Genomic DNA, 17,739 nt, shown 5'->3' on the forward strand with positions numbered 1-17,739 from the left:
CCCCCTCCCTAGTTGAGCCCTCTTGACCCTCCTACCAGAGGGATTTGGGTACATCCAACCCAAAACAGCCCACTTTTCTTGCAGATACATGTAGAATGTGTACACATATTGTGAATGATTCTTTGAAACAGGTTCAGAAAAAAAAGACAACTCCACCTAAAAAGCGTAGCATGAAGGCCCAGGTTCTATTAGTAAATCTGACTCAGAAATGTTTTTTGCAACCCCTACTCTATCATCAGAGGCAAAGGATCTTCTTGGACGTGAAAAATACATGTACCTCAGTAAGCCCTTTTATGATGCTAAGACCAAGGCTTTAGATAAAAAGCTTACAGCCTTAGACTGCCACACTTTTCATGGACCAAAATAGCATCCCTTGCCCGGCTGCTGTCTGATGCTCTTGCTGGATGTCATCAAAATCTGTCCTTAACAAATGCAAGTAACGTGCAGGAGATTTTTCATATTTTGGATGATTGCCTGGGATTTTGCTTTCCGGAATTTGCATTAGGCTTTGCCTGGACTTCCCTGCTGCGATGCTCCTTTTTCCTTGGCAACTTGTTTCTCCCATCAGTTGGCTCCAAGGACTATTTAACAATAAGGACCAACCAATCATTGGATCAGACATCGGATTGGGCCAATGTTTGGCAACATCGGCAAAACATCGGATCGGCAAAATTTAACCTTCAGATATTAATGCCGATGCCATGGATGTTAAATTGAGAAAGGAACGAACTATGCACTCAGTTTTGGGAAACACAAATGTCATATTTTTTATTTGAGCATGAATTAAAGCGGTGTTTTTTTCATTTTCATTTGGTAAGATAAAACCTTGAAAAGATCCAGGGAACTACACCATGTGTGGCACCACGAGGTATTGTGTGATCAGTCTGAAGGTAGCCCGCGATTTAGCCTTTACTCAAGGCCTGCGTGGACGCACGACGTGCACCTCTGTCGTTGGCACGACGGAGACACCGATGTGAGTGGCAAAGCCACGAGCTGAGCATGGTGCACTGGTGCCATGTGTGCCTTGACCAAAGATTAGCCATGATTCAGCCCGAGGACCTGTGTATCCATTCTGCATATACTGTACGTGTATGCACTGTGTGAGTTGGGTTTGCATACAACAAAGCACTGTCAATATCATGCGAGTGGCGATATACACAATTCTCTCAACTCAGTGACAAGTAAAAGCAAAAAACTAATCCTATTACTGGTAATGTGTAAGCTGACATTTTAAATTTTAAGCGAGTACACTGATTTTGTGTTGTTATGAGCAGGCCTATATACATCATGTTCAGGTTGCGTTTTCAGTTATTGATGGTAAAAACATCAAACATTAGATTGGCAGTTAAAACCTACATGTACATGTACATCGGTTGATCCCTAATTTCAAAGTTCAGTTAGACCATGATGCAGTAAGCCAAACATCTCATGGCGGAAGACAAGTGGGACCTGCGGCATTCTACCAAATGCCCTTTCTTCTACCATCCAAGCTCCAAAGAAGATACCAAGAAATAGGCAGTTGCCTAGAAAAATTGGTTTTGCATAACTTCAGACAGCTGGGTCCTACAGATCCTACTCGCCAGGCTACTTTGGAAAAGGAAATCTCTCTCTGGGAGAAAAGAATGACATTGTGGTCCTCCCTCAAGGAATTGCCCCGAGTTTCACCTTGACATGTTTTCTTGCCCTAAAGAAGTGTGGGGAGTGGCGACCCATCATCAATCTGCGACTGCTCAACTATTACATCAAGCCGAAACACTTCCATATGGAGACACTGTCAGCTGTTTTCCAGTCTTTTAACAACAGGCTAGAGTGTAACTTCAATTGACCTGAAGGATGCCAATTCACTCACTTCATCGGAAGTTCCTTAATTTTTTGAATCAGGAAACTGCATACCAGTTTCGCTGCCTACTCTTTGGTAATCCCATAGCCCCTCAGGTCTTCACCAGAATCACCGAGGCAGTTCCAGCATTCTTACATCAGAGGCATGTCCCTGTTTTCAGCAGATCATTCTTCAGGCCACTCATCTAGTAGGGAAGAAGAATTCATTCACCAATGCCCTGTCCAGAGGCCATATCACTCCAACAAAATGGTCCCTTCATCCAGTGGTAGGCAAACATGTCTTCAAAATTCTCGGAATGCCACATGTTGACCTATTTGCATCTCATTTGAATCACCAGCTTCAAACCTTTTGCTTGTGACACCCTCACCCTATGGCTTGGATAGCACTCAGCTACAACTGGTCAGGAATTCATGCCTATGCCTTCCCGCCAATCTCTCTCTTTTTCACTGGGTTGTAACAAAAATAAAGACAGAATTGTCCAGTCGTTTTCATAGCCTCATTTTGGCCATGGCAGACTTGGTTTTTTCATCTTCTGAGCCTGCTTGTTATCCACCAGGCATGCTCCCAAATTGCTGTAGCCTTGGTCAAGGCGTTCGTCATTCGTCGCAGTGCAGCACACGGCAGAGTGCACCTGCTGCTCGTAATCAAGGCGAAGAGCGACCTCATGCAGGCTAAGAAACATGCAAATAAGCTGAACCAGGACGAACGCCTTGGTGTAACCATCCGCGGAAGCTTATGTTTTTCTTTTCTTTTACGCTAGATTTCTAGCGCACTAAGTTTACCTCGTATACGAATATGAATAGATGCAGACGTGCGATGAATGCACAGTGATCAATCGCAGCAAAGTATGCATAATGCATCAACGTGAACTGGCGTGCATGATAACCATGTAAAATTAACAGCGAACCAGTTTCCGCAACTGCAGCACAACGAGTTGTCTTGTTGCTTGAATTCTGCTGCAGATAAAGTTGGGTGATTTCGTGCCGAGCAGCGGCAAGCCTTAGAATACTTTCTACGGGGTCACAACGTTTTCGTGAATTTGCCAACAGGCTACAGGAAATCTGTTATTTTTCAGGCTGCACCTTTCTGCTTAGAGCTCCTCAGACCAGATACAAAGCCCATTGCGCTTGTCAATTGAAAAAAAAAATCAATCACAATCAGTAAGGCTGCTGTAATTGCGCGCCATGCCACTTAAACCACATAGATGTCCATGTGCTCATACAGTTTGTGTCTTTAATAACTCAGCACTACTTGCAAGACATTGTTGTGCGCTAGAAGTCGACGCAAGTGTGTGAATTTTAATGCCTTTAATAAATTTCTAATGACTTACGCGAAGGATTTTGTTGTACTTTTCATGGAAAAGGGACTGACAGTAACACTCCGACTTAAGCGAAAAGAGGACTTATAAATGCCGACTTACAAGACTTGCGGAACACATTAGAGACAAGCGTACTGCGCTTAATCGCACACTAGTTTCTGGGTACCAGCACTAAATAATAAATCACGGAGATAAAAACGGTCACTTCAGTTACTGTTATTTTTTATTGTTAAATGGTATTAAAATCTGAAGGACAAGTTTTTTAATTTCTTGTAGAAAAGTTTGTAATTTATAAGGTGGAATGTATCTCTCAAATATATGTATTACATGAAACAGCTGTCTGATAAACCTTGGGACTTTCCCACAAGCATGCACTCACTGCTCTTTTTACTAGTCAGCTCCCAACCTACCAATACCTTGGAAAAATGTTGATGCATACAGGGTACATGATGTGATCACCTACATGTTCGCCTTGTCCAGATTCCTTCGTCACCATTATGAAGACCCCAAAGAAAATAAGCACTAAATCAAAGATGTTCTTACTGAAAGCAAGGAATATGACAAGAGAAAGGACATCTTCCGGCTTTTCTTGACAAATGTTTACATTGTAGATGAAATGGTTTTCTGCTTTTTACCAAACAATTCCGGTTTGCTTCCTGCGCAGACAAATCAGCAACTGCGTACATGCATTTGGGCCGATCACGGCAACCATGCATGCCTTGGCATTCAAAGGGGCAACATAATTACGTACGTATTGTTATTTATTGTGAAGTTGTTACTTTTTTGTAGCTTCGATACAAATTAATATTAACTTTAAAATTCTCATCACATCATGTACATGTAGTACATGCATCACTGCACAATTGGCCTTGTAATTTGTAACTTTGGCTTTTACGTGGCTACTCCATGTGTAATGAAAATTTTTTCATCTTTTCTTCATCAGAACCGGAGAGAAAATGTCGCAGTTCTCTCATAGTCAAAAAGGTTTTTCATCACTTTCTACCCAAAGTTGTACATTTCTCATACAAGCCTTGTTAAGTTCAGCAATGATGAGGCTTTGTTTAGCACAACTTACGTAAGTTGTGCCATAATTTGTTGCATAACAAATGCAGATTTATGTTTTGCGTAAGTTTCAGGAAATTGCTCTTAATTTGTTGTGCAACTTACACAATAAAAAGTGGCTTAAGTGGAGTAAGCCACTGTGTAATGTTTCATGGAATCAGCTACTGCTCACTCTATGAAAAGGCTTTGAATTTACGTAAATGCCAACCAAAATGCCTCAAAGAAACACTGCAACATGCAAATTGTGCACAGGGGTTAGTGAGCTCCAGTTTTCCTTGTGATCTTTTTATAATTAATGCAGAACCTTTCATCAGATTTTAGTATTTTCTACAATTATTGGGAAAGTACCAATCCAGCAGTGTATTTTAGAATTAAGAGAGCAGGGTTGATAAAAATCATGATTTAAAAAAAAAAATAAAAGAATCAGATTTTTTTTATTTAAATAGAATTTTTAATAAATAACAGTTGGGCCTAACCATGATGACCATTTGCTTGAAACACCCCAAATTCACTCTCAATCCTTTTTATTGCAACTACTGGTACCATTCACATGTACAACGCTCACTACATGTATACTTTATTTACATCCACAGACATACAGGTATATCACATGTGAACTGTTTCTTTGTTATCGCTGATGTGGCTATTCTGACCAGAGACAAAATGGTTTTATCAATGGCCTGTGAAGGGGGGGGCATTTGCATACATGTAGAATGTTATATAACAGCTAAGGACAGGGGTCTGTGTGCAAAGTAAATTTTAATGGCACACGGGCAAGAAATTAATTCTGTGTAGGTACAGGAACGTCACTTCAAATTTAACATAGGCTACAACAAGTACATGTTCATATGTAAATTGCTTCAGAATACATAGGCCCCTAATGTGCATTGCACATAAAATGATCAATTTTGACTTAATGAGAGCTTTCTTTGAAGTTCCTCCAGTAACTACTGGTAACTGGGTTACCAGTAGTTACTAAAATAAAACAGTGATTTTTATTGGTGATTTTTTTCCATTCCATCAGTGATTTAAATCAAGTGATTTAAATCAAACAACCCTGTTAAGAGGGCATAAACTGGTACCTCTCACTGAGGCTCTTCTGAAGTCTTTACATGTATAATAATCAGGCCTTGATGGGATGCTATAGGAATTGGCTCACTCCCAAGGAGAGACCATGGGAACTGGCAGGGAAGATCGCTACTGCAGCTGCATGTACATGTATGGTTTCAACCAATGTGATTTAATGATACATCATCAGCGTTGTTGCTCAGGCATGTCAGGCTTTGCTGTAGTGCTGATAGGCCAATCTGGACGAGAGGAATGCCCAGTATAACAACATGGGCTCACTGGGTTGGAACTTGGCAAATTTTCTTTATAGCAACAATACTGTCATGGTAACAGCTGTGACATATTTCAAGGAACAGCTTCTAGTAATGTTGCCTCATTCAGCCTCTTCGGAAGTAAACCTATCTCTTTCAAAAAGGATTAATAGAAGTCTGCAATCAAGCTTTACGAAATGATGCCAGGAAATCCATTTAGGCCTACATAAGTATACCTTTGCCAATAGTAAACTAGCATGTAGTATTTGGGGACAGGTTTATTTATTTTATTTATTTATTTCTGATGACCAACAGCGATTACCTGCCATTTACAGGCATCCATGAGAAATAGATAAAATCTCTGAATTAAATTTACAAATAACCATAAAAATTTTAAAAATTAAAACACATCCTAAACTTAACTAGGCTAAGTCTTAAAACACCAGTACAAGGCTGAAGAAGGGTGGGATATGCATGTACAGACAAACAGGGCTCCATAGAGAAACACAGAAGGAAGGGGGTGGGGGCAATAGAGAGGGAAGGAGGGAAAGGGCAAAAGGATGAACATCACATGTTTATGGACATGATGGAACATGGGTGTGTGAACAAAGAACTGAGGCAAGGGGGATAAAACACAAGGGATAAACATTGGGGAGACTAGAGAGGGCAAAGATCAAAGGAAACAGAATTCAAAGTTGAATAATGGAGTTGTGAGGGCCAAAAAAGGGATTAGAGGGGTGGGAAAAAAAGCTAGAGTATTGGTATCCCTCGAGAAGAGAATCATAGGGTTGAATAAACACAAAGTATTAAAAAAATGAAATAAAACAATTAAAAAAAGAGAAGCAGTCTAAAGCATTAAATATCAAGACTTTCATCCAAAATTGCACTAAAATATTGCACAGACTGATTTCCCAAAAATGGTATGAACAGATATAAAGAATACTGATGGATAAAACACTTCATTGACTGGAAAAACGGCCCACAGGGGTTAAAAAAATCGCAGGGACTGAAGAATATCCATTGAATGAGAAAGGCCATATACTTTGTTTCTGTGGAAGTTCCCAATCACCGGGAAAAAACGGCAATGTAGTTTTTCAGTTCAGTAAAAACATACCGTTTTGTTTCTTCAGGAATTACTGAACAATTTTTCCCTTTCAAGTTGGAAGTGAGCTTGACGAAAGTGGAATTCATGTGATTTTCTGTTTTCTAACTTTTAACAAACTTCAGCAAATTAGAAGGTGATATCTGTTAAAACTGTCTTCCTGGTTTTGTTGGAAGCTTGCCCCATCATAGGCTCATTATTTCTGGAATGTGGGTACATCCTCAACCACAGCGTGCAGGGCTCGGATAGCAGTGGACAATTAAAAACAAACATTTTTCTTTGGATATTTCCATGTAGTAGGCCTTGCTTGCGAGCCCTTGTGCACGGTCCTGTGTTTATGTGAACAGATCTGGAATGTACTGTTTGCACAGATGTGAATGGGGATTAATAGAACAAAAGGCCCATTTCATGTGTCTGCACACATCTGAATTGTCAAAACATTTTTGATGTCTCGCCACGTACATGTCCATACATGTTGGTTATCAGTACTCTATGCTCCTTTGCAAAATGTGTTTAGGTGTGCATCCATGCATACAGCTTTACCTTACACGAAATAACAGACAATACTTGCAAATTTAATCCTACTACAATTTCCTTTCAGTACTGCATCCCAATTCTTCCCTCATTCAAAGTATGTACTTTTCTCTCAAGCGAAAGAACAGTACTAAAACACCAGGTTTGGAAGGCTTGAATGCTTGAAGACATACTGGTTGATAGAATGAATGAGTTTAGATGCTTATGAGATATTTTTTGGGTTGTTTTCAACCACATGCATGTTTATAATTGTATTTCACATCTAAGGTCATGCCGCTGTGACAGTGTGTGGCTTAGCATCATCACTTGCATCCTGCTACTGTGTAACCGACAACAGCAAACAACAAACTGATGGCATGGACAAGCTAAAAGTGGCAGTTCTGATATCTGGAACAGGTAAAACAACTTTTCACTGTTATTTCAAAACTTACAATAAGTTGTTGTGAACCAAATGCCCTGTGGCTGATTTCACAAAGCATGGCATAACTTTGAACCTTTCCGAATCCTTGTGTCACAAATTTATGCCATACATGTACATGTAGCTGCACAATATACTTAAGTTCAATTTCACAAAAAGTTGCTTAACTGTGCAACGTTATAATTATGTTAAATATCTTGAATAACCATAAAGGCTTTTAGAATGGCTGTTTCTTTGCAATATTAAGCAGTCATCAAACAGTCACAAAATTAACTCTGCTCACCATTTTTGAAAAGTTTTTCTTTCTTTGTCATAACCAACAGAAAATATGGAAGTTATGTCACAGCAAAGCAAGTTCTTTGTTACCTCTTAAACAAAGTTGTACATTTCTCATATAAACCTTATTGAGTTCAGCAATGATGAGCCTTAACCGGACATGATGAGTCAGTCAAACATTTATTTTCACTTTGTTCGCTGCAGTTCAAGCCACCTAAAATGATTGCATAATTTATGCCATAATTTGTTGCACAAGGCACAGACTTATGCATTGCATAATTTTCATGAAATCACTCTTAAATTGCTGCATAATGTACATTATTATTGCCAGATAGCATGCATGAAAGACTTGGACACTGGAGTTCCAATTTGTAACTTACTGTCAGAACAGTTTTACTGCCGAGTCGGACAACAATATTAGTTGCTCCCGGTCATTGTGTCCCCAGTCGAACAAAATAACGTGACATTGTACTAAGAGCATGTTCCCTGCCGTTATGCCCCCGCAGAACAGAGCCACAATTAATTTACAGTCTGAGTTCCCTGTCATTTTGCGCCCACAGAATAGTAGGACACATGTGTTACGTGCGGAGAATGCACGGCAGAAGAAAAATCAAAAGACGGGAATCAGGACACTAAAACATACGAGCAAAGAACAATAAAGGAACTAATTTGGAATAACATTTAATTATTAACTTAAATCAGCAAAGCAGTAAATTAAAACAAAGTAAATCTAGTGGTTTGCTGCAACTTAAACTTCTCATGTATTACATTTACATTAGCATTTACATTACTCCGCGCCAGAACAGCCCAGTTCAGACAGGCAGGTCAGTGTCGATCCCCGAGATTCGGCTTCTACATGGAGCCACGACGCTCCAGGGTCCACGGTCCCTCAGCGGTGTCAGCCTTGGCCACGGTGCGGCAGTAATCAAGGCGTAGACGACAAGGAGGTGCTGACCCAACGCCGGCTATTTCGAAACGCACATGCTAAAAGCATATAGGCACTGACTGAGAGTGAAATCAATGACTACGGAGTCTTTTATAGGTTTTTGGAACGTGTGTAAATTCCACACGTACCTTTTCAGGGAGACACAAAAGGATTTGGATCAACTGGAATCGTAACACATGTAAATTCAAGATTTAGCAAAGCTTATTCCCAGTCATTATGCCCCCTGTGAAACAGTGACACAAATTAAAGTAATGATAGCATAGCATGTTCCTGGTTGTTATGCCCCCGCGAAACTGTGGCAAGCTCCCTGTCATTATGCCCCCCCCCCACGGAACAGTAGCACCAATCACAAATCCATAGCATATCATGTTCCCAGTAATTAAGCCCTCTGTGGAACAGCACCCCAAAATTTAAGTCGTAGAGCGTTTTCAAAACGAGAGGATTTGGCTTAGACTTTGGTTTTGCTGGTTCCGGTCAGAGCTTGAACATGTGGTTTCGAACGCTGCTTCAAAATGGCTGTAACCAGCGAAACGAGAGTCTAATCCAAATCTACTTATTTCAAAAAAGTCCATAGTTTTCATAGTGTGATGTTCTAGGTTGTTATGCCTCCCATGGAACACCATCACAAAATAATTAAAATCTATGATGTCTTCTAGCAAAGTTTTTTGCATCTTGGCGTCCTCCTGGATATCTCATGCCATCACATGTACCTGGACAAGTGAGGAATATAGTGTGTGTCAAATTCAAAACTAAATGCCTGCAGGCATAACGATTACGAAATTAACTGATGAAAGCCTTAATTCCTTGAGAGATTGGAAAAACGCTTCAAGAATATTAAGTTTTACCTCAAAAGAAACCTTGCCTGAGGTCTATGCTGGTGTCCAGAATTAAATTCTACCAAGTCCACGAGGGTCCAAGTCCAAGCTGAGTCCAAGCCAAGTCCGAGTCCATGTTGTTGAACCCGAGTCCCAGTATTGCCCTCCTGAGCCCAAATCGCGGACACACCAAGGATTTTGTTTGTTTTGGCAACACAACAACAATGGTATACATTTAACCACGTCGAGTTTTCCTATTCTTTACTCTTACCCGACACCGGTTCCTGCTAATTTTTCTTCTGTTCTTAGTCCCGCTCCACCTTTCCGTAGGTGTACGCTGTAGAGCATGTACTGAGCGCTGCGGCTCTCCTTTCTCGATCTCTTGCGTGCAAATATTTATAGCGCCCTCTAGCGATTCACAAAACTTTTTTTTTTTGGTCACTGCGCGCGTCTCCAAAATTTAAGAAAGTCATTCTTTTGTCTAAATTGAATACCGGGTATTCTTGGGTGCCAGCTGCGTACAGGGTATTCTTGGGTGCCAGCTGCGTACCGGGCATTCTTGGGTGCCAGCTGCATACCGGGTATTCTTGGGTGCCAGCTGCGTACCGGGTATTCTTGGGTGCCAGTTGCGTACCGGGTATTCTTGGGTGTCAGCTGTGTACCGGGTATTCTTGGGTGTCAGCTGCGTACCGGGTATTCTTGGGTGTCAGCTGCGTACCGGGCATTCTTGGGTGTCAGCTGCGTACCGGGTATTCTTGGGTGTCAGCTGCGTACTGGGCATTCTTGGGTGCCAGCTGCGTACCGGGTATTCTTGGGTGTCAGGTGCGTACCGGGTATTCTTGGGTGCCAGCTGCGTACCGGGTATTCTTGGGCGTCGTTGAGTTAACTTATAAAGTAATGCAGTAGCACAAGGCTGATTTCGATCCAGCTACCACATTTATCGCACGTCAACCTGTTTGCTCGTGCACCTACACAAATTTTGTTCAGCACTCACTCTCATTTCTTTTGTTCCAAGGCCCTGTTCCCTTTGTCCGAGTTTGGAGACCCCGGCCACGCATATAAAGCATACGTGTCTGGATCCGGAATCCCCGGCAGGAAGTGGTTAATGAAGCATCTACTATGTCCAAATGTGTATGCAGGGGTTTTATGATGTCACTGCCACTCTCAATTTGTTGTGCAGTGCTGATTGGCACAAGTCACAAGAGGAAGACTAACTGTGAGCAAGTCAATCCTTCATGAAAACTGTTTTGCACTGCACAGGCAACTATCAAATCGGTTGTGTGCTTTTACATATGTTTGCCATTATCCTGGACCCGAAAATGATGGTTCATAACCAAACAATTATGGACAACAGATGTGGACAGTTTTTCCAATGAAATTTCTGATTTATAAAAACAGTTTTGAATGGACTTGATTTAAGTTCGGTAAGTAGTCCGAGTCAGCCACTAGCCGAATCCAAGCCAAGCCATGTCCAAAAGACCTAAGACCAAGCCGAGTCACGCGTCCAAAAAAAATTGGACTCGAGTCCGAGTCTGCACTCGAGTCCCTCCATCACTGGCCTGTGGTCTGGTGACGATGATTATCATGGCGTGAGGGGGAGAGGGAATGAAAGAAATGTAGCAGTTGATACTGTGGAACAAACAATCCAACTTTTGTAAATTATAATGTAACAAGGTTGTGGGAAACATGGGTATACCGGCAGTAAATGCGTGACTGCCAGCAGCCCATGCATTGTATGTCAGCTTGAGGAATACCTGCCATGGATGCTGAAGTGGTAGCACTAATGCAAAATGAATGTGAGGTATAGTGTGCATCTTGAAGGCCCACAAATTGCAGGGCATGCTATGGAACATAGCATAGGAACAGCCCTGAATTGAAAACAGGTCACAGGTGTTCCATCAAAATGAGACAGAAAATGGATAGACTGAGGGATAAATATGGAGATACGATTGCGTTGCCAAATATGGACAAACCGATCTTTCTTGAGAAATGACCAGTATTGCAATTGTGCAATCCTGACCACATTGGTCAGTCTTTGAAAAGCGAATATGAAGTTCAACCATGTCACAACTGGAAATATTCGGAAGGGCGACGTGGAAATGCTGTAACGGGGAACTCCCATTATGGGATAGGGCTGTAATTTCACCCACGTGCAAGAAACCATAAAACGTCAAAAGAAATGCAATGCGGAAAAGACCGGCTTGAAGTTGATTTGAACAGAACTGAGAGCTGGAGTGATGCGTCACTAATTGTCAATGGTCATCGGGCGACGCTGGTCTTGGTGCGCATTGTGGTGACAACAGCTGTCCAACAAACTCTTAACAATGAAATGATTTGTTACATCAGGCAAGCAATGCAAACACAATGTGGCTGTGATTCCCAACACATACAACACAGTGATGGATGTGGCTTACCCACTGACTGACAGAAAGGCAATAACGATTGGTGCAACCAAACAAACAGTAGTTCATGGCATACAACAAACCATTGAAACAACTTGCAAGCACACTGCTAAACTGAATGTCTACTAATAACTCGTAAACCTACATCTGAGGTCTATAGGCAAAGCGTATCATAATGGGATCTGCCCCAGGCGCCAGTTGCCGAAAACGAATCATTTGGAATCGGGAGAGAGCAATACTGTTATCAATGCTGAGGACATGCAAAGCATTGGATGTTCTGCCTGAGACATTGTAAAACAAACATGTAACCAATTTCATGATTCAAGAGCAGCGGGATGTTTAATGATTTATTATAGATACAACAGCCTCATTATCACACTAAACTTGCCAGTTCCTGTTTTAGATCCTGAAGAACACCTTTAAAGACTGCCCATCAGCATTGGTCTGGCAATCGACAGCCAATGAACTTACCACGGAGGCTGCATAGAAGATGGTTCCACCAGTTCTCTTTAATCTCCTTGCTTGGTGTGTAAGTGCCTCTGGTGGCCAGATATTTCAATTTTCTATGAGTTTAGAGATGATGACAACAGGAAGTTGCTGTCTGTTGCCCAGTATTTGATTTGGGCCGTGTCTGAAATGGGCTTCCAGAACTATGGCTAGGTCCATTGTCTGCATATCTATTAGTATTTCCAAAGGAGGGAAGACTTAAACCTAGGTCTAGGCAACAGATTTAGATGAAGCCTTACGTTGGTTCAAAGGGCCATGTAATTCTTCCCAAGCATACTTCCTTAGCAATGACCATTCGTCATGTGACAGGTTCAAGGCTCATCAGCATTTTTGAATGCATATGGCCACTGCGTGTCTTTTTCCATGGTCCTGGAACATGATACAGCATTAACCACTCCGTGCCGGGGCATTTTTCAATGTTGATGATGCTGGGCCGGCATGACTATCATTTTTTCCGTTTTCAAAATCCTTCAAAAATTCATCATTTCATTTAACGGTCGTTTATAGCCACACAAAGTAATCTTCAGGCTCTACTCTAAGTTGATAGGTGACCTTCATTGATGCCCGAGTATTTCAGCCAGGCCTGCAGCCTTGTAATCAGAGCCCAGATTGTGCAGTGTTATATAACTGTCTTTGGTTCACGAACCTGGCTCAGTGCACTGCTGACCTCTTTTCAATAGGGGCCAGATTAGCGTGCAATGGTGCTGTGTGGCTCATTGCTGCGGTGGTGGAATGCTTTTGTCCCATCTGGTAATCCGCTCGCTCTCAATGCCCTAAACCCCGGTATAGGGTTTCAAAACAAGGCTGGATTATCACCACTTTTGAGAGTGAAAAATGCCGGTAATGCCCAGCAGCCTGGTCTTTTGTTCGGAGTACGGTCTTTTGTCACAGGGCCCTGTTTCCTTTGTCTGAGTTCGGAGACCCCGGCCACCCATATAAACCATACTTCTCCAATCCCGGAGTCCCCGGCAGGAAGTGGTTAATAGCTGAACAGCAACTGGCACAAGAGGAAAGCATACTACAAGATTGGGTGCAGTCCTGTTTCACAAGTGTGGTTTGGGATAATGACGACTTTGCAGAGGAGACATATTCAGGGAAAGGCACAACACATGTAACCAATGGCATCATAATTCAGCGTGGTGGACAGTTACAACAGCAGTCAAATCGAAAATGCTGCTGCCGGGTTTCAACGAGTGAGGATCTGTGGACCAGAGCAGTCCATTCCAGTTCAGTGGAAAATGTTCTTATTCTGTGGGGAGGACAGAGGTGCTGAAAGAGTTCTTGTCTACACAGTGGCAGCAATGTGACCCCAAAGAGTTGAAAAGAATTACTGTTTTCCTTGCACATGGGGAAGTGTGTCACACTTTCTAACGTACATGTACATTAGGAAAAAGTTGATCTAGTGCATCAGCTTGAAAGCTCTCAAGAAGAGGCAGACACATTGCTTTTTTCATACTGCTTATGTAGCTCAATACCAGCCAGCATCATCAGAGTTTTACCAAGTGCTGAGGTTTTCTTCCAAACCTCAAATTGCTTTCTGTAGCTAATTTATCTCGACTCTGAGATCTCCTTTATTAACAAATAAGTTTTTGTGGCTACCTTTGCCGTAAACAAAGTAATTAAATTGGCAATATCCTTTTTGCCTTAAAAATGAATGTTATTTATCTTGAACAAATAAATGGAACCACCTGGGTTATGAAACAAAATATAAAGGAGGGGTAAATGCAACATCGCTGTAGCTCACCTATTAGCTGTATACTACTGCCAAACCTGGTTTACTACGGCGATGAAGCAATGTTTTAAGAAAAAGAAAAGAGTTTGTGTGGGGAGATGGACTTCTGGGCGACTGGAGGCAAGTTTCTTAGGAAAAATTTTTACGGTGCTGTTCCAGTCTGAGAGCCCCTAGGCGACTCTCTTTTTGGTCAGGCTATCCTACATGTACTTGTGGTGCCAGAGACCTATAAAATCAATGCATTCGAAACCCGGGGTGTTATTTGTTTGATTTACCAGCTCAATGATTTACTGAGTATTAATTATATCAGGAAAGTACTCAGCAAAGGCAAAACTTGAAATTATACTAAGGGGGTATAACCAGAATCCTGGAACAGCCCATGTGACTAAACTGACGCGATGGCGCGGTACATTTTGCATGTGAGATATACGGCTGTGTGGCCGTAAGTTTTGATCCATATACTGCTGTACATTGGAGATGGATGGATTTTTCGTCCCTGGAAAAACTGAGTGAATGGATGCCACTGAATAGTGTCCTTGGCCATGGGATGCGTCACATGGACCCCTCCGTTTGATCAATTTATTTTCAATCGTCTTGTGTCTGGGTAAGCTAGAGTCTTCCTGATTTAGAGTTTATTGTCTTAGCATAATTTCTTAAGATAAATACGTCTTACTTTCCTTTTGTTTACATAACTAAACAATAGATTATGTGCAATGTATAATTTATTAGATTGAGTCCTAATGTGTGTAAATCTTATGTATGCTCTGTTTATGTGCAGGATTTTGTTTTGCATTGTTTTACTTCCACGTGTCTGGCATACAATAAATCGGCGACCAGAGCTAATAACCTATACTCTTCGTGGTTCCTTGTCCTCAAACACTTGGGGTCCTTACCTCAGCCCAGGACCTAACAGCAGGGAGGAGATATCTCCGCATTTGTCACCACTAACTTGTGTAGACTGGCCTTGCCACCAGTGAGGCTAACGCATGAGTAAGTGTGCTATTGCATGAAGTCAATTTTTTTAAATGACATACTCGGCTATACTTGCGCTGTGTAAGTACAGCTACTCCTGCTAATAAAAGAAATTCCGAGCCACTGCAGAATCACATGGGCCAAACATCATCATCCACAAGCCCAAACAGATGTATTTATCATTTCCCTTACTTCTAGTGATATAATTGACGGTCAGCTTTTGATTCACACAGGAAGAGGAGGTCATCGTCACACAGTAGACATAAAGGCTGTCCGCATCTCTCTTGAAACTGATGTTTGCAATGCTTTGATCAGCCTGCATTGTTTCTCTAGATACAATATATTCAGGATGCAATATATTCAGGATGAACTGTCAGATGGAGAATCTCATGCCACCAAGTCAGGACTCACTTCGGCAGCACACACTTCATGCAAACTATCAAGCTGCCATCCACAAGCATGCCCTTGAACAATTCCCACAAATTCCAAGTCCCCCACATCATTGTTGGCAGCTAGTGGGTGACACCCTACAAATTCAGTGGGGAACATTGCCACCAGCTTATTTGGCTTCAACACAGTATAGCTAAAAGAACGGAAAGTGCAGCAGTCGATAGTATACATGTAAATGTGTGAGGAACATGCTTCCTTGCACTGATCTTTACAAATGCATTGACTGTTGCAATCATGGAATAGAAACAGTGAGCAAAGAAGCTGAAGATGTTGAAATTGAAGATGATGAAGTTGTAGATTCCGATTTAGATTAGAATCATTATGCCAAGGGCAGCAACACATTTTGGTCATTTTCTTCTCATTTATGCAGATATATGAATAAGAAGTGTGTGGAATGTTGATTTGGGAACTTTACAGGGTGTATTTATTGTCTGTCATCGAGAAAACATAGAGTGATTCATAAATAAATGGCTGCATCAGTGGTAGAATAATCCTAGAATTTTTCAGCCAGATCTTTAATCAGCATGGAGGAAGACACTGTCAAAATGCAATTCTTCTGAACTTCTGTGTATGCAGGAGTAACCACTTGCTGCCAGGTGCTTTTAAAAATACAATGCACACATACGGGAGATTTTCAAGATTTTCAGTTTCAAAATTCTTCAAAACTTCATCATTTAATTTAGTGGATATTTACACCCACATGAATGATTGTTTGGGGCTACTCTAAGTTGACAGGCAACCTTCATTGGCTCTTGAGTATTTCAGCCAGGCCTGCCGCCCTGTAAAGAGAGCCCAGAATTGTGAGGTGTTACATAATTTCCTTTGTCCCCAGTGAATGTGAGTGGTGTCTGTTCAAACACGGCTGGATAAGTGTGCAGCGGTATTGTGTCATTCATCAATGGGGCCCTAGAGCACTTTATCTGTGGTGCTAATCCACAGGCACGCTATGCCTAAAACAGTGGTATACTGTTTAAAAACAGTGACGGATTACCTTCGAAAAATGCTAGCCAAAAACAATGATGGCAATTCCCAGCAACAGGTCTTTTGTTCTGAGTACGGTCTTTTGTTACACAGACCAGCTCTTTTGTCCCATTTCGGGCACCCTGGCTCTGCATATAAACCCATGGTTCTCGTTTCCGTCAGCAAGTGGTTAAGAACTTTCCTGGGATTTTTTGACGCCTTCTTTCAGCAAGTTTGCTGGTAAATATATTCTAAGCCTTTTACTGAATCTACTGGTACAACCAAGCTGTGTCAGTATTTCTTTCAGGGACACTTGCCCTTGCACATGTTCAGTATCAGTCAATTCCCATGAAGTCCAACCTTTTAAAAGTTGGAGCCATTTTGTCAGATTAGTAAGGCCCACACAAGGTCCTCGTTGCAGGTCTCATTTGATTACAGTTGGGTTCTTAGAAATTCAGGTGGGTGTACGTAATTAAATTGTAAGCAGACAAGCATGCAAAATAAACTGGTATCCACGCAAAAGATTTATTGACACATTTTATATACCTTCAACATAATGGTTTGAAAAAGGTACACACACAAAAGCTTACAAGAAATTAATCAAAATATTTTCTTAATGTTGCAGATTAAAAGTGTTTCCCCACCCCCTCATTCGTTAAGGTCCACAACTTCTATTCCTTACGATGTTTAATCAAAACATCAGTGATTGGCATTTATCTAAAATTGTATTCAAGGTTCTTCCTAAATGTCACTTTCCCATTAAAAACAAACCACTGGACAGTCTCTACCCACTTGTTTGTTTAGTCATCACACTTGTACTTCCACAGTGTCTTATAGATAAAAATGTAAGCTTATACAATCATAATTTCATCCGGGAATCTTTAATCCCTGTATCTGGGTAGACCTGTCAAGAGAGTTCAGAATTTTTCTTGTAAAGCAAATACATACTGAAAAGAAATTCAAAAGGAAGGATATATGTTTAGGTTGGCATATTAAGGCCCTCCCCCACTCTTTCAATAGCATGAAAAAAAACTTGCATTCAAAAAACATTTTTGATATCAAACCACCTTAGTATTCAGAAAAAAC

General features: G+C 41.3%; 1 protein-coding gene across 2 annotated transcripts in view; it reads left to right on the forward strand.

The window, feature by feature from the left end:
• The window catches only part of gart (phosphoribosylglycinamide formyltransferase, phosphoribosylglycinamide synthetase, phosphoribosylaminoimidazole synthetase), a 135,654-nt gene that overhangs the window by 99,101 nt on the left and 18,814 nt on the right, over positions 1-17,739 (forward strand). For both annotated transcript variants that reach the window (XM_022226874.2, XM_087146574.1), the window contains one exon: positions 7,443-7,571. In XM_022226874.2, the coding sequence (XP_022082566.2) occupies positions 7,443-7,571 (129 nt within the window). The remainder of the gene's footprint in view (positions 1-7,442; positions 7,572-17,739) is intronic.

This window comes from Acanthaster planci, linkage group LG15 (assembly GCF_054643075.1).
Source record: "Acanthaster planci isolate LZ-2023a linkage group LG15, COTS_SCS, whole genome shotgun sequence".
NCBI lineage: Eukaryota > Metazoa > Echinodermata > Asteroidea > Valvatida > Acanthasteridae > Acanthaster > Acanthaster planci.